The 26,764-nt window shown below is 46.7% G+C and overlaps 2 protein-coding genes across 5 annotated transcripts in view; both read right to left on the reverse strand.

Annotated features, from left to right (window-relative positions):
* Window positions 1-19,111, reverse strand: part of S100A3 (S100 calcium binding protein A3) — a 29,694-nt gene extending 10,583 nt beyond the window's left edge. The window contains exons 1-2 of the mRNA XM_070367192.1: window positions 19,058-19,111; window positions 16,151-16,217 (exon numbers count right to left, since the gene is read on the reverse strand). The gene's annotated coding sequence lies outside the window, so the exon portion shown is untranslated. The remainder of the gene's footprint in view (window positions 1-16,150; window positions 16,218-19,057) is intronic.
* S100A2 (S100 calcium binding protein A2) lies at window positions 693-19,197 on the reverse strand. Of its 4 annotated transcripts, none has more exons than XM_070367189.1 (4): window positions 19,058-19,196; window positions 16,151-16,217; window positions 2,455-2,608; window positions 693-938 (listed from the first exon to the last, which is right to left on the reverse strand). In XM_070367189.1, exons 2-4 carry the CDS (start codon window positions 16,180-16,182, stop codon window positions 786-788), a joined length of 339 nt encoding a protein of 112 aa, XP_070223290.1. In that variant the 5' UTR covers window positions 16,183-16,217; window positions 19,058-19,196; the 3' UTR covers window positions 693-785. The 4 variants fall into 4 exon arrangements, with proteins under 4 accessions (XP_070223290.1, XP_070223292.1, XP_070223291.1 ...); XM_070367191.1 differs by lacking the exons at window positions 16,151-16,217; window positions 19,058-19,196 and adding exons at window positions 3,146-3,239; window positions 3,986-4,121; XM_070367190.1 differs by lacking the exon at window positions 16,151-16,217 and having other exon boundaries at window positions 19,058-19,197.
* Window positions 19,198-26,764: the final 7,567 nt, after the last annotated feature.

Raw genomic sequence — 26,764 nt, forward strand, 5'->3', positions numbered from 1 at the left:
TTGTGTCTGACTCTTTGCGACCGCATGGACTATATAGCCCACCAGGCTCCCCTGTCCGTAGGATTCTTCAGGCAAGAATACTGCAGTGGGTGTCCATTCTTTTCTTCCAGGGATCTTCCTGACCCAGGGATTGAACCTGGGTCTCCCACACTACAGGCAGATTCTTTACTGTCTGAGCCACCAGGGGAGCCCCAGACAGTCTCCTCAGACAACAAATGGCTCTCAATAAATGGCCTTGGGGCCAAGATCAAATCCTTGGCCCTGCCAAGGAAAAGGGCCTCAGGGTAAGATAAAGTCAAAGAGGAGAAATTTCATGTGGACTTCAAAAAGATTTAAGGGCAAGTCTCAGATTTCACATACATATTATGTCTTCTAATAATTTTAACAGTGTGTCTTCTTGAGCCTTTCAGACAAGAGGGTCTTTAAGAATCATAAGGACATTTTCTCCCAGCACCTTGACTCTAAGGTGGAAAGGGCCAGTCTCAAAGAGATTTATAAATGTGGCTTTTGTCTAACTGAATTTGTAAGTTGATAGACAGGAAGCCCACAACATTTTTAAAGGAATTGTATCATCTTGCACTGAAAGGGACAAAGACAGCTCACAGCAAAAAGCAGCTTTGGGTCTTTCACTTTCAGCACAGCAATTGGGCCAGCCAGATGACAGGGCAACACTGAGCAATGAAAATACTGTCAACCAGCAAAAAAAGTTTATTGAGTAAAACTAAAAAAGATAGAGAGTCCTCCTGGGCCGAAGAGACCCATAGCAGGGAGCCACAAGCTCTGCATCAGGACCGTGCTGGGGAGCCCTGGAAGAAATCATTGCACATGATCGTAATGAGGGCCAGGAAGACGGCGTACTCCTGGAAGTCCACCTGCTGGTCGCTGTTCTCATCCAGATCACCCATCAGCTTCTTCAGGCCCTCCTCATCCACCTTCTCCTGAAAGCAAGAGACAGTCAGGCCATCAGCTCTTGGGGCAGAACCCAGCTTTCCCCTCCTCCCTGGGCAGCAGGTAAGCGGTGAGCAGGGAGCACCTTGAGTGATGGGGAGCAAGGAGGTCCTGGGAGCACTAGGGTGCCCTGTGAGTGGGGACACAGGGGAGTGCATGAGCCAGAGCCTCCAGCTCTCCCTGCTGGGGGATCCCAGACCCTCCCTTCAGAGGATCAGCTCTGCTCCCCACAAGGGCCCAGGGAGATGGGCATTATCCACATCCCGCTGATGAGGAAACTCAAGCTTTCTGAAGCCACCACCACGCCTCATCACCAGAAAAATGAATTCCACAAAGGCAGACTCTTTCCCATCCCAGATAAAATGAAACCAAATTAGAAAAGTATGATCAAAAATATTTTTTTAAGAAAAAAGGACATGCCTCGTATGTTCAAAGTCACTTTGGGATTTGTTCCAGCAGCTAAGACTCCACTGGGATTTGGTCCAATAGCTAAGACTCCACACTCCCAGTGCAGGGGCCCTGGATTTGATCCCTGGTCCGGAAACTAGATCCCACATGCCACAATTAAGACTCCCTCCCATGCACTCTCAAGGACCTCGTACCCCTGGACTGTACCCAAGGCCTCTGCCAGAGCCCAGTGAGCCCCACTAACCAGCCCCGGGAGTTGCTCATCTCCGCAGCCCTGACATCGAGCCCACTGGCCTGTGGAAGGAGGTGGAGAGCCGGAGCTTCCTGCCCACATACCTCCCTCTGTCCTCACTCCAGTGCAGCCAAATAAATAAATATTTTTTTGGTGGGGCGAAGGGGGAGTGGTGCACTTCTCAGGTGGCACTTGTGGTAAACAATCCATGTGCCAGTGCAGGAGACATGAAAGACTCAGGTGTGATCCCTGGGTCAGGAAGATGCCCTGGATTAGGAAATGGCAACCCACTCCAGTATCCTGGCCTGGACAGTTCCATGGGCAGAGGAGCCTGGTAGACTATAGTCCACGCGGTTGCGAAGAGCTGGAAATGACTGACCAACTGAGTGCGTGAGCACACACGAGGGAGGAGCTGATTAAAGGGAGGGTAAGGGGCCAATTGAGAACTGATGGCATTTCTCTCCTAAACATCTCAGGGTGTGTCTTAGCTGAGCTTTTCTTTCCCTAGACACCTTCTTAGTTTGGCAAGTAAATATGAAAACCAAAAGAGAGAGAGGATGGAGGGAGGGAGAGAGAAGGAGATCACAAATGAGAGCTGTGTGATCCTGAGCGAGTCACGTCCCCTCTCTGGGCTCAGACAGCACATTCGTCCTCCAGAAAGCTGCAGGGAGGGGCCGGCAGTAGAGCACCCACTCGCGCACACAAAGGCTTCCCTCTCACTCTGGTGAGGTCATAAAGGGCTTGACCCCACTCTGGTGTCTGCATCCCCAGGCCCGCCCACCCCCAGCCAGCGAGGGAGAAGACATTCATCCCGTGCCCCCACACCACACACCAGGACCCTCTCATCCCCGGTGAGCCCCACTCACCCCCACAAAGCTGGGCAGCTCCTTGTGCAGAAGTTCCTTCATCTCCCCCTTACTCAGCTTGAACTTGTCGCCCTCTTGGCCAGAGTACTTGTGGAAGGTGGCGACCATCACAGCCAGCGCCTGCTCCAGGGGACTGGACATCTTGGATCTGAGGCTACAGGGGTGGCAAGGGAGGGAGATGCCTCAGCCCAGCCTGCAGGATCGTCTGCTGCCCTTGTGCCCCAAGCTGCCTCTCCAAGTCCCTCTTAGAATGGGCAGGCAGGGCTGCGTCTCCGCCTCAGCCTGTGGCTCCCTGGCCAGAAGCCATACCTCCATCTCACACTAGGTGGGTGAGGCAGGGGATAGACCTTCCTCTGTATTTGGAAGGGCCTCATGTCTCCTCCCACCATACTTGGGGCCCACAGCATCTATGGGGGAAAAAAAAAGGCAGGGTGGCCGGAGTCCCACTGGGGATCCTTTCTGTCAGCTTCTATCATAGGCCAGTGGGCTCTGTGCCAGGGCTGCGGAGACAGGCATCTCCATGGGCTAGTTAGTGGGCCTCACTGGGCTCTGGCAGCGGCCTTGGCTACAGCCCAGGGGTACGAGGTTCCCTGAGGAGTGACCTCCCCCCTCAGCCAGAGGGCGTCGTTCTCCCATCTAACTGGAAGCTCCCTTGGGTAGGCTGTATCCTCTGTCAGACCAGGGCTCTCACCCGGTAGGGAATGTGTCTCCCCTCACGCTGGAGGCACCGGAGCAGGGGTGCTGGCAACTGAACACTCTCCCTAACAGCAAGGATTCTGCTGGGACTGGAATTCAAGAAATTAAAAGCCCAGTACCCCAGGATCAGGACAGAATCTGAGACCAAGGACAGAATTTGGAGGTCATTCTTTCCAAGGCCCTGCCTCTCAGAGTGGTCACACCACCCCGGGAGGATTAGGCAGGTCCCAGGGTGAGGCCAGAGGAGCAGGCGCCAGGGGCAAGAAGCACCCTGGGCCCATCCTGCCAGCCTTGCCTTCAGGAGGTGGGAGAAGACGGGAAGTGGCAGGGCCGTGCAGCTGCTCAGGGCAGGGGCCCGGTCAGGCCCACTCGCTTGAGATCCTTGGCTCTTAGTCCTGCTGGAATCCAGGACTTTTCAAAAACAAACAAACCAAACCAGGATTCTCCTTAAAGCACCCCCGCAAACCTCCCACTACCACACACACTTCATATGCCTGGACCCAAACCCCAAAGAAGCAGCAACACTCAGACTGAGAGATGCAAGACAGACCCCAAGAGCAACCCCTAAACCTCACAGAGGAACTGGGAAAAAGCCTCTATCTGACACTTCACAGGAGGTCCCCCCAAATGCAGAGACCCACAGAGACCCCGGGCCTTCCACCAAGGGAACCAGGAGACAAAGACCAACATAAGGGGACATCCGGCAGAAGCTAACCCCACAGTGTAAATCAGCTCTGCTCCAATAAAAACCCATTACAAAAAAAGCCAAAGGGACAAAGGCAGAGACCCATGGGGGTCTTGTCCACCCAGCCCTGCCCAGGACAGAGGTACTCACCAGACCAGAGGGCAGAGAGAGACTCAGGAAGGAAAGCAAAGGTCCAGGTGCCCAGAGCTGGGATTTATATGCTAGCCCCACTGGCCCCTAACTTTGCATTTTAAGGAAACCAAACCTGCCCTAACCTGATCCCACCAAAGGCTGGCCTCCTGCCACCCCCACACACCCCCTCCCAGTCCCTCCCTTCCCGACAATACCGGCTCCTGGGCAGCCAAGGGCAGCCCCTCCCCCGGCCCCGCCCTGGCCACAGCGGGAGCAGGAGGTGTCACGGGGAAAAGGTATTCTGGGCCCTGGGCAAGGGGAGGCAGCCCCTGTTCATGGGGGCCTGGAGATTCAGGCCCAGTCTTGTTCTCATGACAAATGCCTGCGAGTCACAGTTCACTGGCATGCCTGAAGCTGCAGGTGAGTGCTGGGACTTCATGGGTCTGTGTGTGTGCTGGGAACCAGGAGGCAGCTGGGGGCTATCAGGAAGAAGAGGGCAGGGGTGACTACAGGGAAACAAAGTGGCTTTTAATAGCCGGCCCCAGAATAACTGTCAGTGACGTACTGAGGCAAGAGGGTGTGCTTTAAAAGACCTGGAAAGGCCCCCTTCGGGTAGGAAGGGGTCTGGCAGGAGACAGGGAGGCAGCGAGAGGTGGAGATGGCTCTGCTATAGTCAGCTGGGGTGAGCAGCAGTCTGTGTGTGTAAGGAAGGCCCAGGAGGGTTGAAGGGAGGAGAAAATGCGAGTCTCCTCCAGCTTGGGAGGTGGGCAGGTGAGGAGGAGGCCCGCACATCTTCCCAAGCCAGGAGGCCAGGCTGGGGATGAGGTCACAGCCTCGGCCTCTCTCACCCACTCGCCCAGAGAAAGGCAAACACTGAGGCCTGTTAGGACCCAGCCCAGGGGAGGGCCTTTCAGAGAAGAGCAGACTTCACGCGGCCTCTTCCCAGGCCCCCCTGGCCTACTGCCTCAGTCCAGCCCGGGCACCGCCCTTCCTGTGTGCCAGCTCCCCTCCCCCCCTCCAGATGTCCACCAGCTTCTTTCCCCTCCTCCAGAGCCCCTAGTCCTAGGTGACTCACCCGCGGTTCCAGGCCCAGAGGCCCAGGCAGTGACTCAGCAGCACCGCCCTCCTCCCCCAGGGCTAGGGCAGCCAGAGTCACGGGGCAGCAGGCAGAAACCCCAACCCAGCTCCGGCAGACAGGGCACTGGAACAGAGACCCCCTCATCAGGCCCACTCTGGGGAGTTTGGGGTCATGACACCACAGAGAACTCAGACTGAGGACCCACAGAGGATCAGACATTGAGCCAGGCTGCTGTTTCCCCGGCGGTCACTCACAGTGGGACTCAGGAGCGGCCTGAGCAGCATAGATGAAATCAGGCCTCAGGGGCCCCGGTGCCCTCTCCTACACCTCTGCAAAGCCACCCAGTGTCCTTCCTCCCCAAGGCACTTGGCCCCCTTGTGCTACTGCTCTTCCTTGTCAAAACCTATTTCAGGTCGAGCTTGGAATAAAAATTGTTCTCCCCGAGGGTAAGGATCAGTGGGGTGCAACGCATTGCTTTGTACAGCACTTCTTCCATCTTAACTGAGGACTTCGGCAGATGGCACTTCTGCTCAGAAACTGCAGTGGCGTCCCCATGGCCCTTGCTGGAAGTGAGGTGCTCGGGCTCTGGCCCCTACCTGCATATCCAACCTCTCCTGCACGTCTCCTAACTGCCTGCTCACTGTGCCTGAGCACCTGGAGTGGCCAGGACTGCCTATGCCCATCCTTCTGCTCAGAATGTGCCCACTCACCACATCCCTGCCTCCCGAAGTCCCACATATCCTTCAAAGCCCAGTTCAGTGCCCCCACCTCACGGAGCTGCCCCAGGGCTAACCAGGGTCTATCTCCACCTGCTCTGTCCCACGGCAAGCGCTCCTTTGGTACTCAGAGCATTCTAATCTCGATTGAATCACTCGTGTGCCTGTCTTCTCTCGCCCTCACTCCCACATGGTGAGCTCACCGGGCAGGGACCGCATGAGCAACGGGTCTTGCCCACACCAGGTGCCATCCCGAGTTTACGGTTGGCACCGTAGGTGGTGGAGTGCTGGGGACAGTATCAGGGGGCCTTCCTACCTCCCGAAATCACATCACTGATGATGCTACCAAATCATAACTTCTCTGCCTGCTCCCAGGAGTGGAACTGAGACACTGGCTTGGAAAACAGAGCTTCAGAGAGCTATGAGTCCCTGAGGAGTGATGGCAGGAAATATCTTGCTCTGGGGACCCATTGAGGGAAGGAGCACAGCAAAGTCCCCAGAGGGCAGGGATGGAGACAGGAGGCAGACAGAGGAAGAGAGGAAGAGGCAGTCAGACAGAAACTGGGAGAAAAAGTCAAAGAAAAACAGAGTCACGGAAAGTGTGAGGGAAAAGGGAAGACCAGAGCGATAAGAGAGAGCGCCTCTGACGCTAGGGGCAGCATCTGGACACCTGTCCCGAAACTGAGACTAGGGCTGGGCCCATCAAGGAGCCATATTCCTGAAACTGATGAAAATCACAGTAATTTGCCACTAACTTGCTGTGTAATCTAGAGTAATTCCTTCCCCCTTGCAGAACAGGAAGGTTGGATAGGCTGACCCCTCAAAGTCCAATTCCATTCTATGCTCTCCACTTCTTCATGAAGGCAGAGAAGCCAGGACGCAGGCAGGCAGTGGACACATCCTGGCAGTGACTGTGCCCATGCCCAGCTTGGGAAGCGGGGTGTCCTCTTTCGGCTAGGCGTGGGTGGTTCCAGGTGCCAAAGGTTTCCCATCAGCAACTCCTGGGTTTTCCCCGTCTTGTTCATGCCCCCTGGTGGTTGAGATGTGACATTGCAGGCTGATCTCATTCTTTCCCTCCCTCCTGTCTGGGTCGGCCAGCCCCTGCCCAGCCGGGCTCTTGACTCAGGCAGAAGACAACGCTGATTCATCTCCAGCAAACCTTCCCACGCCCACACCTCTCACACCTGCATGACGTATGAAGTGTTTCCAGGACAGTTCCTGCTGAGACACCCAGGTGGACTTCTGAAATGGAAGTTGGATGCCTGGAAACAGTTTAAAAGCCGTGGGGAGGAGGCAGGAAGGAACTAGGTGGCAAAAAGGAGGGGCTGAACACTGTCAAGCTCTGTCAACCTCCCCACCATCCCTGGGGCAGTTCCAGGGAAAGAGAAATGGTCTCGCTGCTGGGGCCCTAGGGCCCTTGCTTTCCTCTGACTTAAGCATGAGACTTGAGGAAGTTGCACCAACCTCTGAAGTCAAAATTTTTCACCACAAGGATCCTTTTTATTATTCCTCTGCCCTCCCCAAATCTGCTTTGAGATATTTTCTCTCAACAAACTGCACGAAATAATTTATCTAGCTATCGCCTGATGGGTCTTCCCCGGTGGCTCGGTGGTAAAGAATCCATCTGCCAAGGCAGGAGACGCAGGGGACAAGGGTTCCATCCCTGAGAAAATGGCAACCCACTCCAGTATTATTGCCTGGGAAACCCCATGGACAGAGGAGCCTGGCGGGCTACAGTCCATGAGGTCACAAAGAGTCAGACACAACTGAGTAGACTGAGCCCAGCACAGCGCATCCCTTGATAGCCTATTCGGCATGAGAGAATCTGCATTATCACACTGGGTTTGGGTCATTCTGGATCTTCCATGTGTAATGGATTTGTCATATCCTTTGCTGGAAGAGTCCAGACTGACATTATGAGCCACCTCCTGTGTGCTGAGTGATGTCCATATATCACCCCATTTAATTTACACAAAAATCCCAGAAAGTTGGTACAGTCTTACCACCACTTTGCAGAGGAGAAAATTGAGGCTCAGAGAAGTTTTCCCAAGTTCACACAATTAATGAGGCATGGCTTAAACACAGGTGGTCACAATGGTAAACCTCCCTGCTGCTGCTGCTGCTAAGTCACTTCAGTCGTGTCCGACTCGGTGCGACCCCATAGACGGCAGCCCACTAGGCTCCCCCATCCCTGGGATTCTCCAGGCAAGAACACTGGAGTGGGTTGCCATTTCCTTCTCCAACACGTGAAAGTGAAAAGTGAAAGTGAAGTCACTCAGTCACGTCTGACTCTTAGCAACCCCATGGACTGCAGCCTACCAGGCTCCTCCGTCCATGGGATTTTCCAGGCAAGAGTGTTGGAGTGGGGTGCCATCGCCTTCTCCCTAGAAGAGCCAGTCATCAAGAATCCCCTAGGGACTTCCCTCATGGTCCATTGGTTAAGACCTCACCTTTCAATGTCGGGGATGTGGGTTCAATCCCTGGTCAGGAAGCTAAGATTCTATATGCTTTGTGGCCAAAATGCCAAAACACGAAACCAAAGCATTTTTGTAACAAATTCTGTATAGACTTTTTTTTTTCAAATGGTCCACATCAAAAAAAAAAAAGACTCCTCTAGAATCCTAACCTTCTGATTCCTACACAGACCAACCAGCCATCCCCTCACATTATACCCAACCTTTGAGTCTTATTTCTGGACCTCACCCAGTACCCAGGAGCCCATCTGTCGCCTGCTCTGGTCTGACATCTTCAATGACCCCTCTTCCTTTCCCTCCAAATGCACTCTGGCTTGAATCTAAAATAAGCTTAAAAAAAAAAAAAACTTCCCTTGACTCTTATTGTTGCAACAAATAATACCTCTATTCACACAGTGACCCAAATCAAAAACTTGGCTGTCTTCCTATCCTGCCCTTACTGCCCTCCAGTTACCCAGGTCAGGCAACCTGACCTTCTAAATAACTGCTCAGTTTTGTCTACACTGCCTGAGATCCCACTGTATCACCTTGCTCCTAGGCTATTGTAAGCACATCCGGATTTTTCCCCCACCTCGAACCATGTCCCCCACTCTGACTCATTCTCAGTTCTGCCACCAGGGTGATCTTCCTAAAATTCAGATCTGACCATGTCACTCCATATGTAAAAACACTGAGGGATCTCCCTTAACCTTAGGAGAAGGCTACCCAGCGTGGCGCACCTTCCTAGGTACCCAGCTGTGCTGAGGCACGTGCCATGCCCTTCCATGCCTCTGAGCCCTTGCCCAAGCTGTTCATTCTCTCAGGAAGAAGCCTCTTCTTGCTTTGTGCCCCTGTCAATCTCCTGTTGTTGCTGTTCAGTCGCTCAGTCACGTCAGACTCTTTGAGACCCCATGGACTGCAGCACGCCAGGCTTCCCTGTCCTTCACTGTCTCCCAGAGTTTGCTCAAACTCATGTCCATCGGGTCAATGATGCCATCCAACCATCTCATCCTCTGTCACCCCCTTCTCTTGCCCTCAATCTTTCCCAGCATCAAGGTCTTTTCCAATGAGTCGGCTCTTCGCATCAGGTGGCCAAAGTATTGGAACTTCAGCTTCAGCATCAGTCCTTCTAATGAATATTCAGGACTGATTTCCTTTAGGATTGACTGGTTTGATCTCCTTGCAGGCCAAGGGACTCTCAAGAATCTTCTCCAGGACCACAGCTCTAAAGCATCAATTCTTCAGCAATCAGCCTTCTTTTCGGTCCGATTCTCACAACCATACATGACTACTGGAAAACCATAGCTTTGACTATAGGGACCTTTGTTGTCAATCTCCTACTCATCCTTTATTTTTTTTTAGCCACACTGTTAAGTATGTGGAACTTTAGTTCCCTGACCAGGGATCAAACAAGTGCCCCTGAATTGGAAGCTCAGAATCTTAAACACTGGACCACCAGGGAATTTCCTCCTCAGTTCAGTTCAGTCGCCCAGTCGTGTCCCACTCTTTGTGACCCCATGGACTGCAGCACACCAGGCTTCCCTGTCCATCACCAACTCCCAGAGCCTCCTCAAACTCATATCCATCGAGTCGGTGATGCCATCCAACCATCTCATCCTCTGTCATCCCCTTTTCCTGCCTTCAATCTTTCCCAGTATCAGGGTCTTTTCGAAGTCAGTTCTTCACATCAGGTGGCCAAAGTATTGGAGTTTCACTTCAGCATCAGTCCTTCCAATGAATATTCAGGACTGATCTCCTTTAGGATTGACTGGTTGGATCTCCTTGCAATCCAGTGGACTCTCAAGAGTCTTCTCCAACACCACAGTTCAGAAGCATCAATTCTTCAGCGCTCAGCTTTCTTTATAGTCCAACTCTCACATCCATACATGACCACTGGAAAAACCATGGTTTTAACTAGATAGACTTATGCTGGCAAAGTAATATCTCTGCTTTTTAATATGCTGTCTAGGTTGGTCATAGCTTTCCTTCCAAGGAATAAGTGTCTTTTAATTTCATGGCTACAGTCACCATCTGCAGTGATTTTGGAGTCCAAAAAAATACAGTCAGCCACTGTTTCCACTGTTTCACCATCTATTTGCCATGAAGTGATGGGACCAGATGTCATGATCCTAGTTAAATGAATGTTGAGTTTTAAGCCAACTTTTTCACTCTCCTCTTTCACTTTTTTCAAGAGGCTCTTTAGATCTTCTTCGCTTTCTGCATAAGGGTGGTGTCATCTGCATATCTGAGATTATTGATATTTCTCCTGGCCATCTTGACTCCAGCTTGTGCTTCTTCCAGCCCACCATTTCGCATGATGTATTCTGCATATAAATTAAATAAACAGGGTGACAATATATAGCCTTGACATACTCCTTTCCAGATTTGAAACCAGTCTGTTGTTTCATATCCAGTTCTAACTGCTGCTTCTTGACCTGCATACAGATTTCTCAGGAGGCAGGTAAGGTGATCTGGTATTCCTGTTTCTTGAACAATTTCCCAGTTTGTTGTGATCCAGCCAGTCAAAGGCTTTGGCATAGTCAATAAAGCAGAAGTAGGTGTTTTTCTGCAACTCTCTTTCGCAACAGATGTTGGCAATTTGATCTCTGGTTCCTCTGCCTTTTATAAATCCAGCTTGAACATCTGCAAGTTCACAGTTCATGTACTGTTGAACCCTGGCTGGAGAATTTTGAGCATTAATTTGCTAGCATGTGAGATGAGTGCAATTGTGCAATAGCTTGAACATTCTTTGGCATTGCCTTTCTTTGGGACTGGAATGAAAACCTTTTCCAGTCCTGTGGCCACTGCTGAGTTTTCCAAATTTGCTGGCATATTGTGTGCAGCATTTTCACAGCATCATCTTTTAGGATTTGAAATAGCCCAACTGGAATTCCATCACCTCCACTAGCTTTGTTTGTAGTGATGCTTCCTAAGGCCCACTTGACTTCACACTCCAGGATGTCTGGCTGTGGGTGAGTGATCACACCATCATGGTTATCTGGGTCATGAAGATCTTTTTTGTATAGTTCTTCCTACTCACCCTTTAAATTTAGCTCAAAGATCAACTCCTCTGTGCAGCATCCCTGGATCTACTCCCCAGCCCCCTCACATACTAGAACACGTGAGTGTACATGTGTGCTCATGTGCACACACACAGAGCGGGGTGTTGGCTTAAGTTAGGTGTCCCTCCTACGTATTTCTGCAGCCCATTGCCAATCGCCCTGTAACAGCACATTTTATGTGTAGTCGTGGCCATTTATTTATGTGTCTTCCCCAACTAGATCAGGCTGCTGGGACCTGGATGCTGAGTATGGTCATCTCCTAGGATCCCCGGTGTTTGACACGGAGCAAGTGTCCCGTGAATGGCCAGAAGGAGGCACAAGCACAGTCCCTCATGGCCACCACCCTTTCTCCTCCCTTTGACCCCACATTTCCGAGACTCTAAATCCTCTACCCCCATCCCTGAACCTTCTCAAAGCTGACTTGCAGGAATTCCCTGGTGGTCCACTGTTTAGGACTCAGCACTCTTGCTGCCAGGGGCTTTGGGTTTGATCCCTGGTCAGGGAACTAAGATACTATAAGCTGCAAGGCGCAGGCAAATAAACAAATAAAAGCTGACTTTCTACCATCCTACAAATCCAGCTGTCTCCAGTGTCACCAGAAGCCGCCTTCTTACCAACGCCAGTTTGGGGGAGGGGGCAACTTAACAGCCCACTCCTCAGAAGGGCTCTTCAGAGGGAGGGGCCAGTCCACGCCTCCCAGCTCTGCTAGAAGAGGCCACGCTCCTAGCCTGCTGCTCTCTTTCTCCTCCAGCCAGCCCTATCCTGTCCTCACCTCCCTGGTGACCACACTACCCCCAGGGGCAGGGGCAGGAGGGCAGCTGCCCTCTGTGATGAGATGGGGAAGGTCAACTCAAGAAGCAGCAGGGGGAACTTACAGGGCTTTGGGCTCCAGTTCTAAATTATATTCTCTGATCCATTTTCTCCAAACTCAAAAAGGAGCGGGCTGTGAACAACTAGTACCCTCAGAAACCCCAGTACTTAGGTCTCCTCCATCTTGGCCCTTCTACTGCATATACACCTTTTAACTAGGGTCATTCCTCAGGGGTCTGGCCAGGAACAAACCACTCTTTGCACCCACCCACCTCCAGCCGCCCTCACCCTCATTTGTGTCCTCATGAGAGAGGGCTCCCAGGGGCACGGGCGCCTTCCGGGCCATTCCCCCGCACTGCTGGACTTGCCTCTCTGGCCCGCAGCTCCTTACAAGGTCAGAGTACAGGGGCCTGTAAGTTGCTAAGGTCCGATGCCTGACTCAGGAGCCTAGATTCTGCTGTCCTGCTGGCAAGCACTCAGGCCTGGGTGTCAGACAGACCTAGGTCTGAAGTGGGGTTCTGCCATTTGCTAGAAGATGGGGCCACAGATGGAAAATATCACTGGTGAAACTGGTGCCAACCGGAATCAACACAAAGGGGAGTGATTAACATTCTTCCCAGAAACGCTCAGCTTGAGAGATGCATTCTGCTGTGTTCTGATAAATCTAGGAACTTCTGAAATCTCAGAAAGGAGCTAAAAGCAGTTTCAGAAAAAGAAAGGTAACTCAGGAAGGTGAGTAGTGATTTTTAAAACCATAGGATATTGCTCATGAGGAAGTGGTTTAAAGAGAGATGTTCTAAGAGATCAACGTATAATACTAGGAAATGGTTGTAGCAAAGAAGTTAAGACGTTGGAGTTTGAGATTGAATCTTAACTCCACTGTATTCTAGCTTCATTGATCAAGATCTTTCAGCCATAAGAGATGGCAGTTCAAGGCAAGCTCGCTGAAGAAAAAAGGGGATATACTATGTTACATAACTGGTAAGGTCACTGTGATAATTTACAGGTCAATGAACCACAGCCCCGGGACCCAGAACTTAAGACCATCCATCTATTTGTCCATCCTTCTCTCATCACTGTCTCTCTGCACGTTGGCTTCACTCTTACTGTAACAAGGTCTCTCTATATATCAAGGAATGTAGCCACAGACTGTTCCAGCTTTGTAAACCCAGGGTTCACATAGCCCAGGATGAGCCTTGATTGGCCCCACCGGGTTCACGTACTCAGCTGTTGACCAATCCCTGTTTCCAGGGACGCAGGGTATTATAAATGGCCAGCGTGGGTAAGGTTCCCAGCCTACCATCAAGGATCTCTTTCCAAGTGGAGGAAGCAAGTTACCGCAGTCACTACACTCACCTGTGACCTTACAAACATGACTTAACCCCCGCTGGGAATCAGGAGGTTCCTATCACTCCTGTAACATGAGGACACTATCATCTACCAGAGAGATCAAATGAGATAACACATGTAGAGTCCCAGCGAGCACTCAGTGAATGTTACTAGATACAACAGTAAAAGCGGAAACCAGGATATACAGTTAGACGCAATGTCATTGCCCAGATGGGGTTGTCTGACACGTCAGCAACATGAAACCAGGATCAGGCCCCACACATCCACTGAAACTCAAGGACCAGAGTCTACTTCTCGTTTCCCTGTCAACATTTATACATTTTTTTGAGCCCTTATCTTGTCTTCTGCTAATCTCAGGGATTTCCCAGGTGGCTCAATGGTAAAGAACTCGCCTGTCAATGCCAGAGACACAGAAGACGCAGGTTTGATCCCTGGGTCAGAAAGACCCCCTGGAGAAGGAAATGGCAACCCACTCCAGTATCCTTGCCTGGAGAATCCCCATGGACAGAGGAGCCTGGCGGGAAGAGTCAGACATGACTGAGCATGCACGCACAGTATCAGGTATTAACACTTTTTAATATAAAACTAAGATCATGGCATCTGGTCCCATCACTTCATGGGAAATAGATGGGGAAACAGTGGAAACTGTCAGACTTGATTTTTTTGGGCTCCAGAATCACTGCAGATGGTGATTGCAGCCATGAAATTAAAAGACACTTACTCCTTGGAAGGAAAGTTATGACCAACCTAGATAGCATATTCAAAAGCAGAGACATTACTTTGTCAACAAAGGTCTGTCTAGTCAAGGCTATGGTTTTTCCAGTGGTCATGTATGGATGTGAGAGTTGAACTGTGAAGAAAACTGAGCACCGAAGAATTGATGCTTTTGAACTGTGGTGTTGGAGAAGACTCTTGAGAATCCCTTGGACTGCAAGGAGATCCAATCGGTCCATTCTAAAGGAGATCAGTCCTGGGTGTTCATTGAAAGGACTGATGCTAAAAGCTGAAACTCCAGTACTTTGGCCACCTCATGCGAAGAGTTGACTCATTGGAAAAGACCCTGATGCTGGGAGGGATTGGGGGCAGGAGGAGAAGGGGACGACAGGATGAGATGGCTGGATGGCATCACCGACTCGATGGATGTGAGTTTGGGTGAACTCAGGGAGTTGGTGATAGACAGGGAGGCCTGGCGTGCTGCAATTCATGGGGTTGCAAAGAGTTGGATACAACTGAGCGACTGAACTGAACTGAACTGAATATAAAAATAATAAAGAAAATCTTAAAATTGAGGAAAGTCTGCTCGTTTCCTTCATTTGTTCTCCTAGCTTGGAAATGAACATATTTTGTCCAAATAATTGGTAAAATATCTAGGACCAGCTTCACATTTAGCAGTTTGGTGACAACCGAGGCTGATCTGGCTCAATGCCTCCCCGAACCCCATGTCATGGATAAGGAAATTGATTCCCTACATGAGGGGAGACACACACATCATCATCCCAGGTTACTCAGGATGTTAAGATCATCCACCTCTAGTTCTCCTGGCTGTTTATTCAGCAACCAACCTCTGGTCTTTATTTGGATTCTCACAGAAACTTTCCTTCTGGTAAGAAATGGAGCTGGTTTCTGGAATGTTTGCGTTCATCACACAGTCATAAGAATTCACAAGAATTAGTCTCTCGGAACAAGCTCATCCTTGAGTTAAGTAATAAAGACTTTTTAAACCTGCCCAGCTTCTGGCTTGATAAACATCTGCTTCTAAACCAGAAAGAGGGCAGCAGTCAAGCAGGAGGGGAGAAACTCACAGGTACTGAGTGTTTACTCTGTGTAAACATTGTTCCAAGCACTATACCTACATTATCTAATTTAATCCTCCCAACCACCCTGTAATGTGGGGAATGTCTGTGATTAATAGATCAGGAAACAGAAGCTCAGGGGATTAAGCATAGAGCCAGGACTGAAAGGCAGGTTGGCCTGGCTGCCGAGCACCACTCCTCAATCACCCCCACTCCCTGCCTCTCCTTCACCCAAAGTTTCTTCTCTAGCCACTTCCCTGGTTGCTCTTCTCCCTGTCTCTGCTGGTGGCTGACATTAGTGTTCAACCCTTTTCTCCCTTGCTTGCTTCCCTCCATCTCCTTTCTTTCTCCCCCTCTTTCTCACAGCATCATTATCCTTTCACTTTGGTGGTGATTTAGTCGCTCAGTCGTGTCCGACTCTTGTGACCCCCGTGGACTGTAGCCCGCCAGGCTCCTCTGTGAATGGGATTCTCCAGGCAAGAATACTGGAGTGGGTTGCCATTTCCTACTCCAGGAGATCTTCCCAACCCAGGAATCAAACCCGGTTCTCCTGCATTGCAGGCAGATTCTTTACCAACTTGAAAGAGTGTGAATCTGCATTCAGGCCGCCCCACCCTCCCCTGAGAGTCTCAGGCTCTCACTGCTCCCCTGGTCATCTAATGGGCATCACCCTGCCTTCTTCTGTAGAAACCCCAGACCCAGCCAGGCAGCCTCGCCCACCCACGTCCTCACTGAGCACAGACCAAGTGCTTCTGGGTTTTCCTGGGAACCTCACCTGGCCACCTCTTCCTCTCTGTGCCTGTAGCTACAGCCTCACCCCAGCTGCCCTGGGAGAGCAACCTCCTGACGAGTCTCTTCCTGGACCACAGCCCCTCCCTTCATTCATTCTGATCATAGCTATCCATTCTATCCCTCACTTACTCAAGAAACTTCTGGATCTCTTCACTGACCATCACATCATTTAAACTCTTCAGTGTGTATGAAGAATCTAAAAAGAAATTATATAAATGAACTCATTTACAAAACAGAAGCAGACTCACAGACTTCGAGAACAATCCTACGGTTAACAGGGAAGAAGGATGGGGGAAGGGAGAGTTAGGGAGTTTGGGACCTACATGTACACACTGCTGTATTGAAAATGGATAATCAACAAAGACCCACTGTGTAGCACAGGAAAATCTGTTCAATGTTATGTGGCAGCCTCAATAGGAGGGGAGTTTGGGGGAGAGTGGATACAAGTATATGTGCGGCTGAATTGTTTTGCTATGCACCTAAAACTCTCAAAACATTGTGAATTTGCTATACTCCAATATAAAATAAAAACTTTTTTTAATAAATAAATAAACTCCTCAGTGTGGCTCTCAAGGGTACAGCTATCCATTTCATTCCTCATTCATACACTCAACAAATGTTAATTAGGTAGTAACACTGCAGCAGGCCCTGGGGATACCTTGGTGAAAAAAAAAACAGACACATTCCTTACACTGGTGGGGCATGTAATCAAGTGAGGATGACAGCAAGTAAACGTAAATTACAAGTTATAGTAAGAGCCATGCATGAAAACCAATGCGTGCAATGAGAGAGAATCATCACCTGGGCAGGGTGGTCAGGAAGGGCCTCCTGCGGGATGAGGAGTTCCCCCAAAGGGAGTGGAGGATGAGCATTCCAGGCATTGACCCAGAGATGGGAGGGAATTTGGGGTGTGGAAGAAGCACATGAAGACCAGTGTGGATGGGTCATGTATGGCGAGGCAGAGAATAGCACAAGCTGGAGCTGCAGAAGTCAGAAGGGGGTCAAGTCATACAGAGCCTTGTAGGCCAGTGTAAGGAGTTACAGATTTTATTCTAATAGGACACCGGGGAAGGATTTTAAGTAATAGAGTGGCATAATCTAACTTCATTCTTAAACATGACTCTGGGGCACTCTCGATGAAAAATGGCAGAGTATACAGCAATACAGACGGACCAGAGATTATTAAACTGAGCGAAGTAAGTCAGACAAAAACAAATATCATATGATATCACTTAATACGTGGAATCTCAAAAAGTGATACAGGGACTTCCTTGGCAGTCCAGTAGTTAAGACTCTGAGCTTCCAATGCAGGGCATATGGCTTCAATCCCACGTTTAGGAACTGAGATCCCACGTGCCGCGAAGTGAGGCGAAAAAATTAACTAATCAAAAATGTTTAATAAAATTTAAAAATGATGTAAGTGAACTTATTTACAAAACAGAAATAGACTCAGACCTAGAAAACAAATTTATGGTTACCAAAGGGAATGGGGGATGACAAATTAAGAGGTTGGGATTAACACATATGTACTACTTATAGGACATTCCATCCAAAACCAGCAGAATACACTTTTTTCTCATGCATACGGAATATTCTCCAGGATAGATCACATACTGGGCCACAAGCCAAGCCTCGGTAAACTCAAGACAATTGAAATGATATCAAGCATCTTTTCCAAGCACAAGGTTATGAGCTCAGAAATCAATTACAAGAAAAAAAAAAACTGGAAAAAACACAAATACGTAGAGGCTAAACAATATGTTAGCAAATACCAATGGAGCTCTGAAGAAATCAAAGAGGCAATCAAAAAGTAAATAGAGGCAAATGACAATGAAAGCACAGCAATCCAAAACCCACGAGGTCCAGCACAGCAGTTCTGAGAGAGACGTTTATAGGAATATAATCCTCCCTCGGGAAACAGAAAAATCTCCAATGAATATATACACACTCCTGCATACAGAAGAAGTAAACAACAAGGATCTACTGTATGCACAAAGAACCATCCTCAGTGTCTTGTAATAGTCTATACTGATGGTAAAGAATCTGAAAAAGCATGTGTGGAATGTGTGCGTGTAACTGAATCACTGCTGACACTTGAAACCGACACAACAGTGTGAATTAACTATACTTCAATTTAAAAAAGGAAGAAATAAAAAAGAATCAGACTTCTATCTCCCTCTGATTGAGATGTAGCATTCGTACTTTTTCTAATTCATAGCTAAGCTCACAAGAAAGGAAATTTTCAGAGGCCCAAAGCAAAGAAGAAACTATAAAGAGTGAGCATGAGTTAATGCTACAGCTGTCCTTGGGAAGGGGTGGTTTCTAGTCTCAGAAACAAAGGGCTTCAGTTTTTAGGGACCAGTTGAGAAGAAATGAGTCTTTTATCTGCAAGTATCTGGGGATTGGAAAGCCCCTTACACGAAGCAAGACCCTCAAAGGACTGCTTCCTCAGTGAAAGAATGGCCTGAAAGGAAAATCTCCCACCAGCAAAATGAGATTACAAGGAAGCTCCTATAGCTTGACCTGGACTCTGGATGGGGGAAAATAGGTTTCCTAGAGAAATTTTAACCTTGGGTCTGTCTTTGTGCAGATTTGGGACTTTAGTTTATGGGGCTGGCATAGTTCAGAAAATCTGGAAGTAAAAAGTTAGCATAAAATGTGGTGCTAAACTGGTGATGGCCTGGGGTACTCAATAAACACAAAATGATTTTGAAGGCCCAAACTCTTAAAACAGATTAACCGGGATTTCCCCGGATAAAACTGAGCATGACATTTGAAAAATTACATAAAATAGGCAGTTTTGCAGGGGAGAAATATATATATATAACTCATCAACATGGACTAAGAAGACTGAAGCCCTGTAACTATCAAAGAAATTGATCACTAGTATAAATCCACACAACAAAGATAAAAATTAAAAATAAAACAGATCCTGACGATTTTTGCCGACGTTTACCAAATAGCCAAGAAAAAAAAGTCTTACACAAAACTTATATTTCCAGAAAACAGAAAAAGAGAAAATAGTGCCTAGCTTACTTTATGTGGAGAAGGCACCGGCACCCCACTCCAGTACTCTTGCCTGGAAAATCCCATGGATGGAGGAGTCTAGTAGGCTGCAGTCCATGGGGTCGCTAAGAGTCGTGTCATTTTCCCTTTTCCCTTTCATGCATTGGAGAAGAAAATGGCAACCCACTCCAGTGTTCTTGCCTGGAGAATCCCAGGGACGGGGGAGCCTGGTGGGCTGCCGTCTGTGGGGTCGCACAGAGTCGGACACGACTAAAGCGACTTAGCAGCAGCAGCACCAGACTTTATGAGGCAGATACGAAATAGTCTCTGAGGTAAAGACTGCTGGTTGTCCCATTACTTATTCTCCTCTTATCTCTTGTAGCAAAAGAATGCTTACTTTTAAGTTCAAGTAAAGGCCACAGGCCCCAGTCCTCCCTGCCACATGACTAAGCTCTGGCCAAGAGAAGTAGATAAAAGTGATGAAACAGAGCAGGAAACTGTGGGGCCTTCCCGGGGCAAACCCCACTCCACCATCCATGCCCTCCACTTGCTGCTTCTTCATAGGAAACCTTTGGTCTCCCGGGCATTCCATGAGTCACAAAAAGCCAGCTCAAGCTTCAAGGATTGAAAGAATGTGAATATATAGTAACAAAAGATAGAAGCTGGGCCAGGAGAACCAGTAACAATTTAAACAACAGGTCAGCCATCTGGCAGTCCCAGAAATCCTAGCTTCTCCTGAAAGACATGGAAACCAGTGTCCAGCACAAATTCCTGAATTGTTTTGTGAATACTAAAACCATCACCAGGAGGAAACGGCTAGCTGCATGATGACCAAACTGTAGCCTTGATATAAGCTGCTCCATCTTGAGCAGTACTGATATCTACAGCTTGCCTAATGTCAGAAATGGGCCTCAAGGAAATGTGAACAGATCAACCCTGGAGCTGTAGATTACAGATGTTACTGACCAGGTCACTGTATGGCCGGTTTTGAGATGCTGGTCAGAGCTGACTGTGCTGTTCTGCATGTAACCCCTGCCTGCACACCCTGGAAGTTCCCAGTTTTTCCCTATAAAATCCTTTTCCATCTAACTGGCAGCTGAGAGATGGTTTGGGTAACACTCATCCATCTTCCCAGGTTGCCACCTTCCTGAATAAAGCATCTGTCTTTTCCCATCAACCCTTGTCTCTCAAACATTGACTTCTGAGCTGAACCTGGATTCGGTCCCAACTCCAGCCAGTAACAGTGATACACGAAAATTTTGTTTGTTTGTTTGATATGTGTAAGTTCTGATTCATGCCCTTAATAGCAGAGAACATGCCATTGTTCCTTCACTGCTGCTTAAAATAAAGATGTGCCATTTGAACCATACAAACCAGAGACAGCTGAGCAGAACCACCAAACCAGCCCTATACCACAAATCTCCAGATAGTACAAGATAAACAAATCAATTTCTGCCTCCTCCTTGCCTCGGCTATTTTTGATATTCGTTACACAGCCAAAGCTGTGGACTAAGTAGATCACCCTAGATGCTAGCACCAGAAATGTACCATATGAGACAGGAAAATTAGAAATCAATCTCAATTATGCTTACAGATGCAGAATCCTAAATAAACTATTAGCAAATGGAATCCAGCATTACAGTTAGGAAAAATGCATCATGATTAAAAGTTGGGTCAATGCCATGAATGCAGAGATGGTTTTAACTGTATTAATGTAAGTTACCTCATTAACAGGTTAAAAATAAAAATTATATGATTATTTCAACAGATGCCAGAATAAATTCAATACTCATTCATAATAAAAACTCTTAGTGATCTAAGAATGGAAAGAAATATCTTAACTAACAAAGAGCATCTATCAAAAACCTACTGCAATTTCATTCTCAATAGTAAATGACTGCTTTAAATTATTCTTATAAAAGTCAAGAACAAAGAAAGGGTTCCCACTGTTACCACCTTGCTGCTGCTGCTCCTGCTGTTAAGTCGCTTCAGTCGTGTCCGATTCTGTGCGACCCCATAGACGGCAGCCCACCAGGCTCCACCGTCCCTGGGATTTTCCAGGCAAGAATACTGGAATGGGTTGCCATTTCCTCCTCCAGTGCATGAAAGTGAAAAGTGAAAGTGAAGTCGCTCAGTCATGTCCAACTCTTCTAGACCCCATAGACGGCAGCCTACCAGGCTCCTCCGTCCATGGGATTTTCCAGGCAAGAGTACTGGAGTGGGGTGCCATTGCCTTACCACCTTACTCAACATTAAATTGAAGATTATGGCCATTTTTCTTAAGATCTCAGGATTAGAAAAAAGATAATAAGATGATTGCCTCCATGGAAAGACAAGAACTCTTGGCAGCTGACTACAAACAGGGCAACATAAAAGCCCTGTCAAGATAAGAAACTGATGAAAACAGGTGTGGGCTGACCTAAGGCAGCCAAGCCTCCTCCTTCTGTAAATCCCCAGAGCTGGAGGATGAAAGAGACTGCCTCTTCCCAGAGTTTAAACTTAAAGTTTGGAGGTATATCCCTCCCCACAGTGCTGCCTAGTAGAGGGGCAGCAAAGAAAAGAGTGACCCTAGTTCTCTGGTGTCTTTGGCTGAGGGGCCCAACACCATCAGCAGACACAGTGACTGAGAACAAATCCCACCCCAGCCCAGGAAACGTATACCTGCAAGCCAAAATAATCAGAACCTGAAGTGATTAACTATTATAATGACATAGAAAAAAGAGCAACCTAAACTGTTTGGAGCAAAAATGTTGAACTTGATGAACCAAGAAGTTAAAATAAGATAATAAATATCCTCAAAATATAAAGAACAAATGATAGAAATAAAAAGCAAGAAGCCATAAAAAAATAACTGAGTAGACATATCCAATATAAAAGACATATTCATTGACATTAAAAGAACGACAATTGGGGAAAAAATAAAGGATAGACACAGCTGAAGAACAAATGGGAGATCAGGCTGAAGAAATCTCCCAGTTCAGTTCAGTTCAGATGCTCAGTCGTGTCCAACTCTTTGCGACTCCATGAACTGCAGCACGCCAGGCTTTCCTGTCCATCACCAACTCCCAGAGCTTGCTCAAACTCATGTTCATTGAGTTGGTGATGCCATCCAACCATCTCATCTTCTGTTGTCCCCTTCTCCGGCTTTCAATCTTTCCCAGCCTCAGGGTCTTTTCCAATGAGTCAGTTCTTCACATCAATTAGCCAAAGTATTGGAGTTTCAGCTTCAGCATCAGTCCTTCAAATGGATATTCAGGACTAATTTCCTTTAGGATTGACTGTTTGGATCTCCTTGCAGTCCAAGGGACTCTCAAGAATCTTCTCCAACACCACAGTTCAAAAGCATCAATTCTTTGGAGCCCACCCTTCTTTATGGTCCAACTCACATCCATCCATCCATGACTACTGGAAAAACCATAGCTTTGACTATACGGACCTTTGTCAGAAAAGTAATGTCTCTGCTTTTTAATATGGTGTTTAGGTTCATCATAGCTTTTCTTCCAAGGAGCAAGCATCTTTTAATTTTATGGCTGTAGTCACCATCTGCAGTGATTTTGGAACCCAAGAAAATAAAGTCTCCCAGAGGGCAGATGAAAAGATTAAAGAGACAGAATATTTCAAAAGATGCTAAATGACATAAAAAGTGTGAGATCAGGATAATAGGATTCCCCAAAGAGCGGAAGAAAAAAAGGGGGCAGATATAGCTAAAGAAATATGGTAATAGATTTCTGAGAATTAGAGAAAGGTTAAAGGTCTCAGATTGAAGGCATTTGCTAAGTGGTAACTGGGGTAACTAAGATGGGGGAGGGGGGAAACACATTCAAACTCATATTGAAATTTAAGAACATCAAATCAGATAAAATTCTAAATATCTTCAAAAGAAATACAAAGGAACAAAAATCAAAGTGACATAAGACTCCTCAACAGAAACACTAAATGCAAGAAGACAAAACAGCAAATTTTTTCCCTAGTTTTCTTTTTTTATTGGAATATAATTGCTTTACAATGTTGTGTTAGCTTCTGCTATACAATGAAGTGAATCAGCTATATGTGTACATATATCCCCTCCCTCTTGGACTTCCTTCCCACCCATCTAGGTCATCACAGAGTGCCAGGTGACCTTCCTGTGCTTTCTAGCAGGTTACCACAATGTTTTAAAATATTCAAAGAAATCTTGCAAAGAGCTAAATAGTCAATCAAATGTGAGGGTATTAAAAAATATCCTCAGTGCAGTCCAGTGGTTAGAACTCTGTGATTCCACTTCAGGGGAGAGGGAGGAAAGGGGACAACTCCAGGGAACTAAGATCCCACAACCTGTGTAGTGTGGCAAAAAAATAAAATAAAATATGATTATTTTAAAAGGCCAAAGGGCAATGGGGAGAGAGAGAATGAAATGGTTAGTTGGAGAGCAGAGTCTCCAGCTGCTGCAGGTTATAGTTGCAAAAAGAAAAGGGACTTGGCACAGAATTTTATTGTCAGCCTGAGGGAAAGCACTTGAAGGACAAGACAGCTAGCATTTGGTTGGGGACTTAAGCAAAAGAAGAATCAACCTGAATTTTAGGGACTGTCAAGATGATGGTATAAGAGAGAGAGGAAAGGACAAGATTAAAAGAATACAAGGGTGTGAAAAAGTACTTTTCCTGTTAAGGGAAATACAAAATGAATGATACACTTAGAAATTATTCCAAGGAGGAACGTGGGGTTGAGTTAAAGCAATCACAATATTTTTTAAATTTAGAAGGTATAACTTTTGAAATATAAGAAGAAAGTTGGCTTTATCCATTGGAAAGCAAGAAAGAAAAAAAAGGAGGGGGGGGAATGACTTAAAAAGCACACTATATGAAAAATCAAAATAAAATGGCAGAATAAGTCTTAATGCTATATAGATATCTGTAATGTGTGTTATCAGCTCAGTCCTGTATGACTCTTTGAGACCCCATGTACTGTAGCCCGCCAGGCTCCCCTGTCCACGGAATTCTCCAGGCAAGAATATTGGAGTGGGTTGCCATGCCCTTCTCCAGGGAATCTCCCCAACCCAGGGATGGAACCTGAGTCTCCTGCATTGCAGGCAGATTCTTTACCATCTGAGCCATCAGGGAAGTTCCAGTGTCTGTAATAAAGATGAACAAAAGAAACATACTTCTTAAAAGATTCTCAGATTGGGTTTAAAATTATTTTCAGCAATATGTTGCAACAAGAGAAACATTTAAAAGAAATGTTTTAAATATTTACATGTATGCAGATGACACCACCCTTATGGCAGAAAGTGAAGAGGAACTAAAAAGCCTCTTGATGAAGGTGAAAGAGGAGAGTGAAAAAGTTGGCTTAAAACTCAACATTCAGAAAACAAAGATCATGGCATCCGGTCCCATCACTTCATGGCAAATAGATGGGGAAACAGTGGAAACAGTGTCAGACTTTATTTTTGAGGCTCCAGAATCACTGCAGATGGTGACTGCAGCCATGAAAATTAAAAGACGCTTACTCCTTGGAAGGAAAGTTATGACCAACCTAGATAGCATATTGAAAAGCAGAGACATTACTTTGTCAACAAAAGTCTGTCTAGTCAAGGCTATGGTTTTTCCAGTAGTCATGTATGGATGTGAGAGTTGGACTCTGAAGAAAGCTGAGCGCCGAAGAATTGATGCTTTTGAACTGTGGTGTTGGAGAAGACTCTTGAGAGTCCCCTGGACAGAAGGAAATCCAACCAGTCCATTCTGAAGGAGATCAGCCCTGGAATTTCTTTGGAAGGAATGATGCTAAAGCTGAAACTCCAGTACTTTGGCCACCTCATGCGAAGAGTTGACTCATTGGAAAAGACTCTGATGCTGGGAGGGATTGAGGGCAGGAGGAGAAGGGGACGACAGAGGATGAGAGGGCTGGATGGCATCACTGACTCGATGGACGTGAGTCTGGGTGAACTCTGGGAGTTGGTGATGGACAGGGAGGCCTGGAGTGCTGCGATTCATGGGGTCGCAAAGAGTCGAACACGACTGAGTGACTGAACTGAACAGAACTGATATATATAGCTAACTCCCTTTGCTGTTCACTTGAAACTACCACAACATTGTTAATTGGCTATACCCCAATACAAAATGTTTTTGTGTTAAAAAAAAAAAAAACCATTAAATTTAAAATATTTTAAAGTAAAAAAAAAAAAACAGAATGTGGTGCTGGAGAAGATGCTTCAGAGTCCCTTGGACAGCAAGGAGATCAAACCAGTCAATCTTAAAGGAAATCAACCCCAAATATTCATTGGAAGGACTGATGCTGAAGCCGAAGTTTCAATACTTTGGTCACCTGATGCGAAGAGCTGACTCATAGGAAAAAACCTTGATGGCTGGGATAGATTTGAGGGCAGGAGGAGAAGGGGAGGACAGAGGATGAGACGGTTGGATGGCATCACCAACTCAATGGACATGAGTTTGAGCAAACTCCAGGACATAGTAAAGGACAGGGAAGCCTGCCATGCTGCGGTTTATGGGGTTGCAGAGTCAGACACAACTTAGTGACTGAACAACAACAACAACAACAAAAAAAACAGGTGAAAATATACCAGGTAAATATAAAGCATAAGAAATATCAGGCGGACTTCTCTGGTGGTCCAATGGCTAGGACTCTGTGCTCCCAAGGCAGGGCGCCCAGGTTCCACCCCGTCAGGGAACTAGATCCCACATGCTCCAACTAAGACTGACTGCAGCCAAATAAATAAATAAATACTTGCTGTTGTTGTTATAAAGAAATATCAGAGAAGTAATTTTGATGTTTGATAAAAGAGAATTCAAGTTGAAAACATATAAGAAACAAGAGGAACATAATACAAGAAAATACAAACATCATGAACATACAAACACCAGTAGTATAGCCTCAAACTATATAAAGCAACAGCTAACAAAACTTCTGGAAGAAATAAATAAAAATTATGGTTAGAAATTGTAATATACTCTTCTCAGAAACTGATTAAGGAGACAAAAAATAAACATAAATATAAAATAGCTGAATGATGTTATTGGTAAATTCATACTATTAGTCTATATATATATATAAAATTCTACACTCAACAAAAAGAAAATAAACACATGTGGATCATGTAATATTGAATAAACTCTAGGATGCAAAAGAAGTTTCAATCAGCTCCAAAGAATCATTATTACACAGGTTATAATTATGTTTCCTTATTATAATACAATAAAAAATTTAATTAATAGGTAATAAAATAGTTTTAAAAGAAATAGAAAGAAAACGAAAAGGGCTCTAGTGTTCATCAACAGTATAGAGAAATAAATTAGAGCATATTTAAACAATGAAATATGATACAGCAATGAAAACAAATCAACTCCATCAGTTTGGATAAAACAAGAGAGGAAGCTGCAAAAGAATCTCTGCATTATGGTACTGCTTACTTAAAGTGCAAGAACATGCAATACTAAATAACATATTGCTTAGGAATATGTATATAGGTGATCAAAATTATCTTTTTTAACCAAGAGAATCATAAACACATAATTGGGGATGGTGATGTTTGAAAGCAAACTTTGCCACCCCAAAATGAGTCCCTTTGGCTTGAAGATTCATTTAATTTTAAGAAACATAAGATTCAGGAAGTCTTTCTTTTTTGTTGTTGCTCTTCAGTCACTAGGTCGTGTTCAACTAGAGATCCCATGATCTGCAGCACGCCAGCTCCTCTGTCCTCCACTGTCTCCTTTAGTCTGTTCAAAATTCATATCCATTGAGTCG

Source organism: Bos mutus, chromosome 3, assembly GCF_027580195.1.
Source record: "Bos mutus isolate GX-2022 chromosome 3, NWIPB_WYAK_1.1, whole genome shotgun sequence".
NCBI lineage: Eukaryota > Metazoa > Chordata > Mammalia > Artiodactyla > Bovidae > Bos > Bos mutus.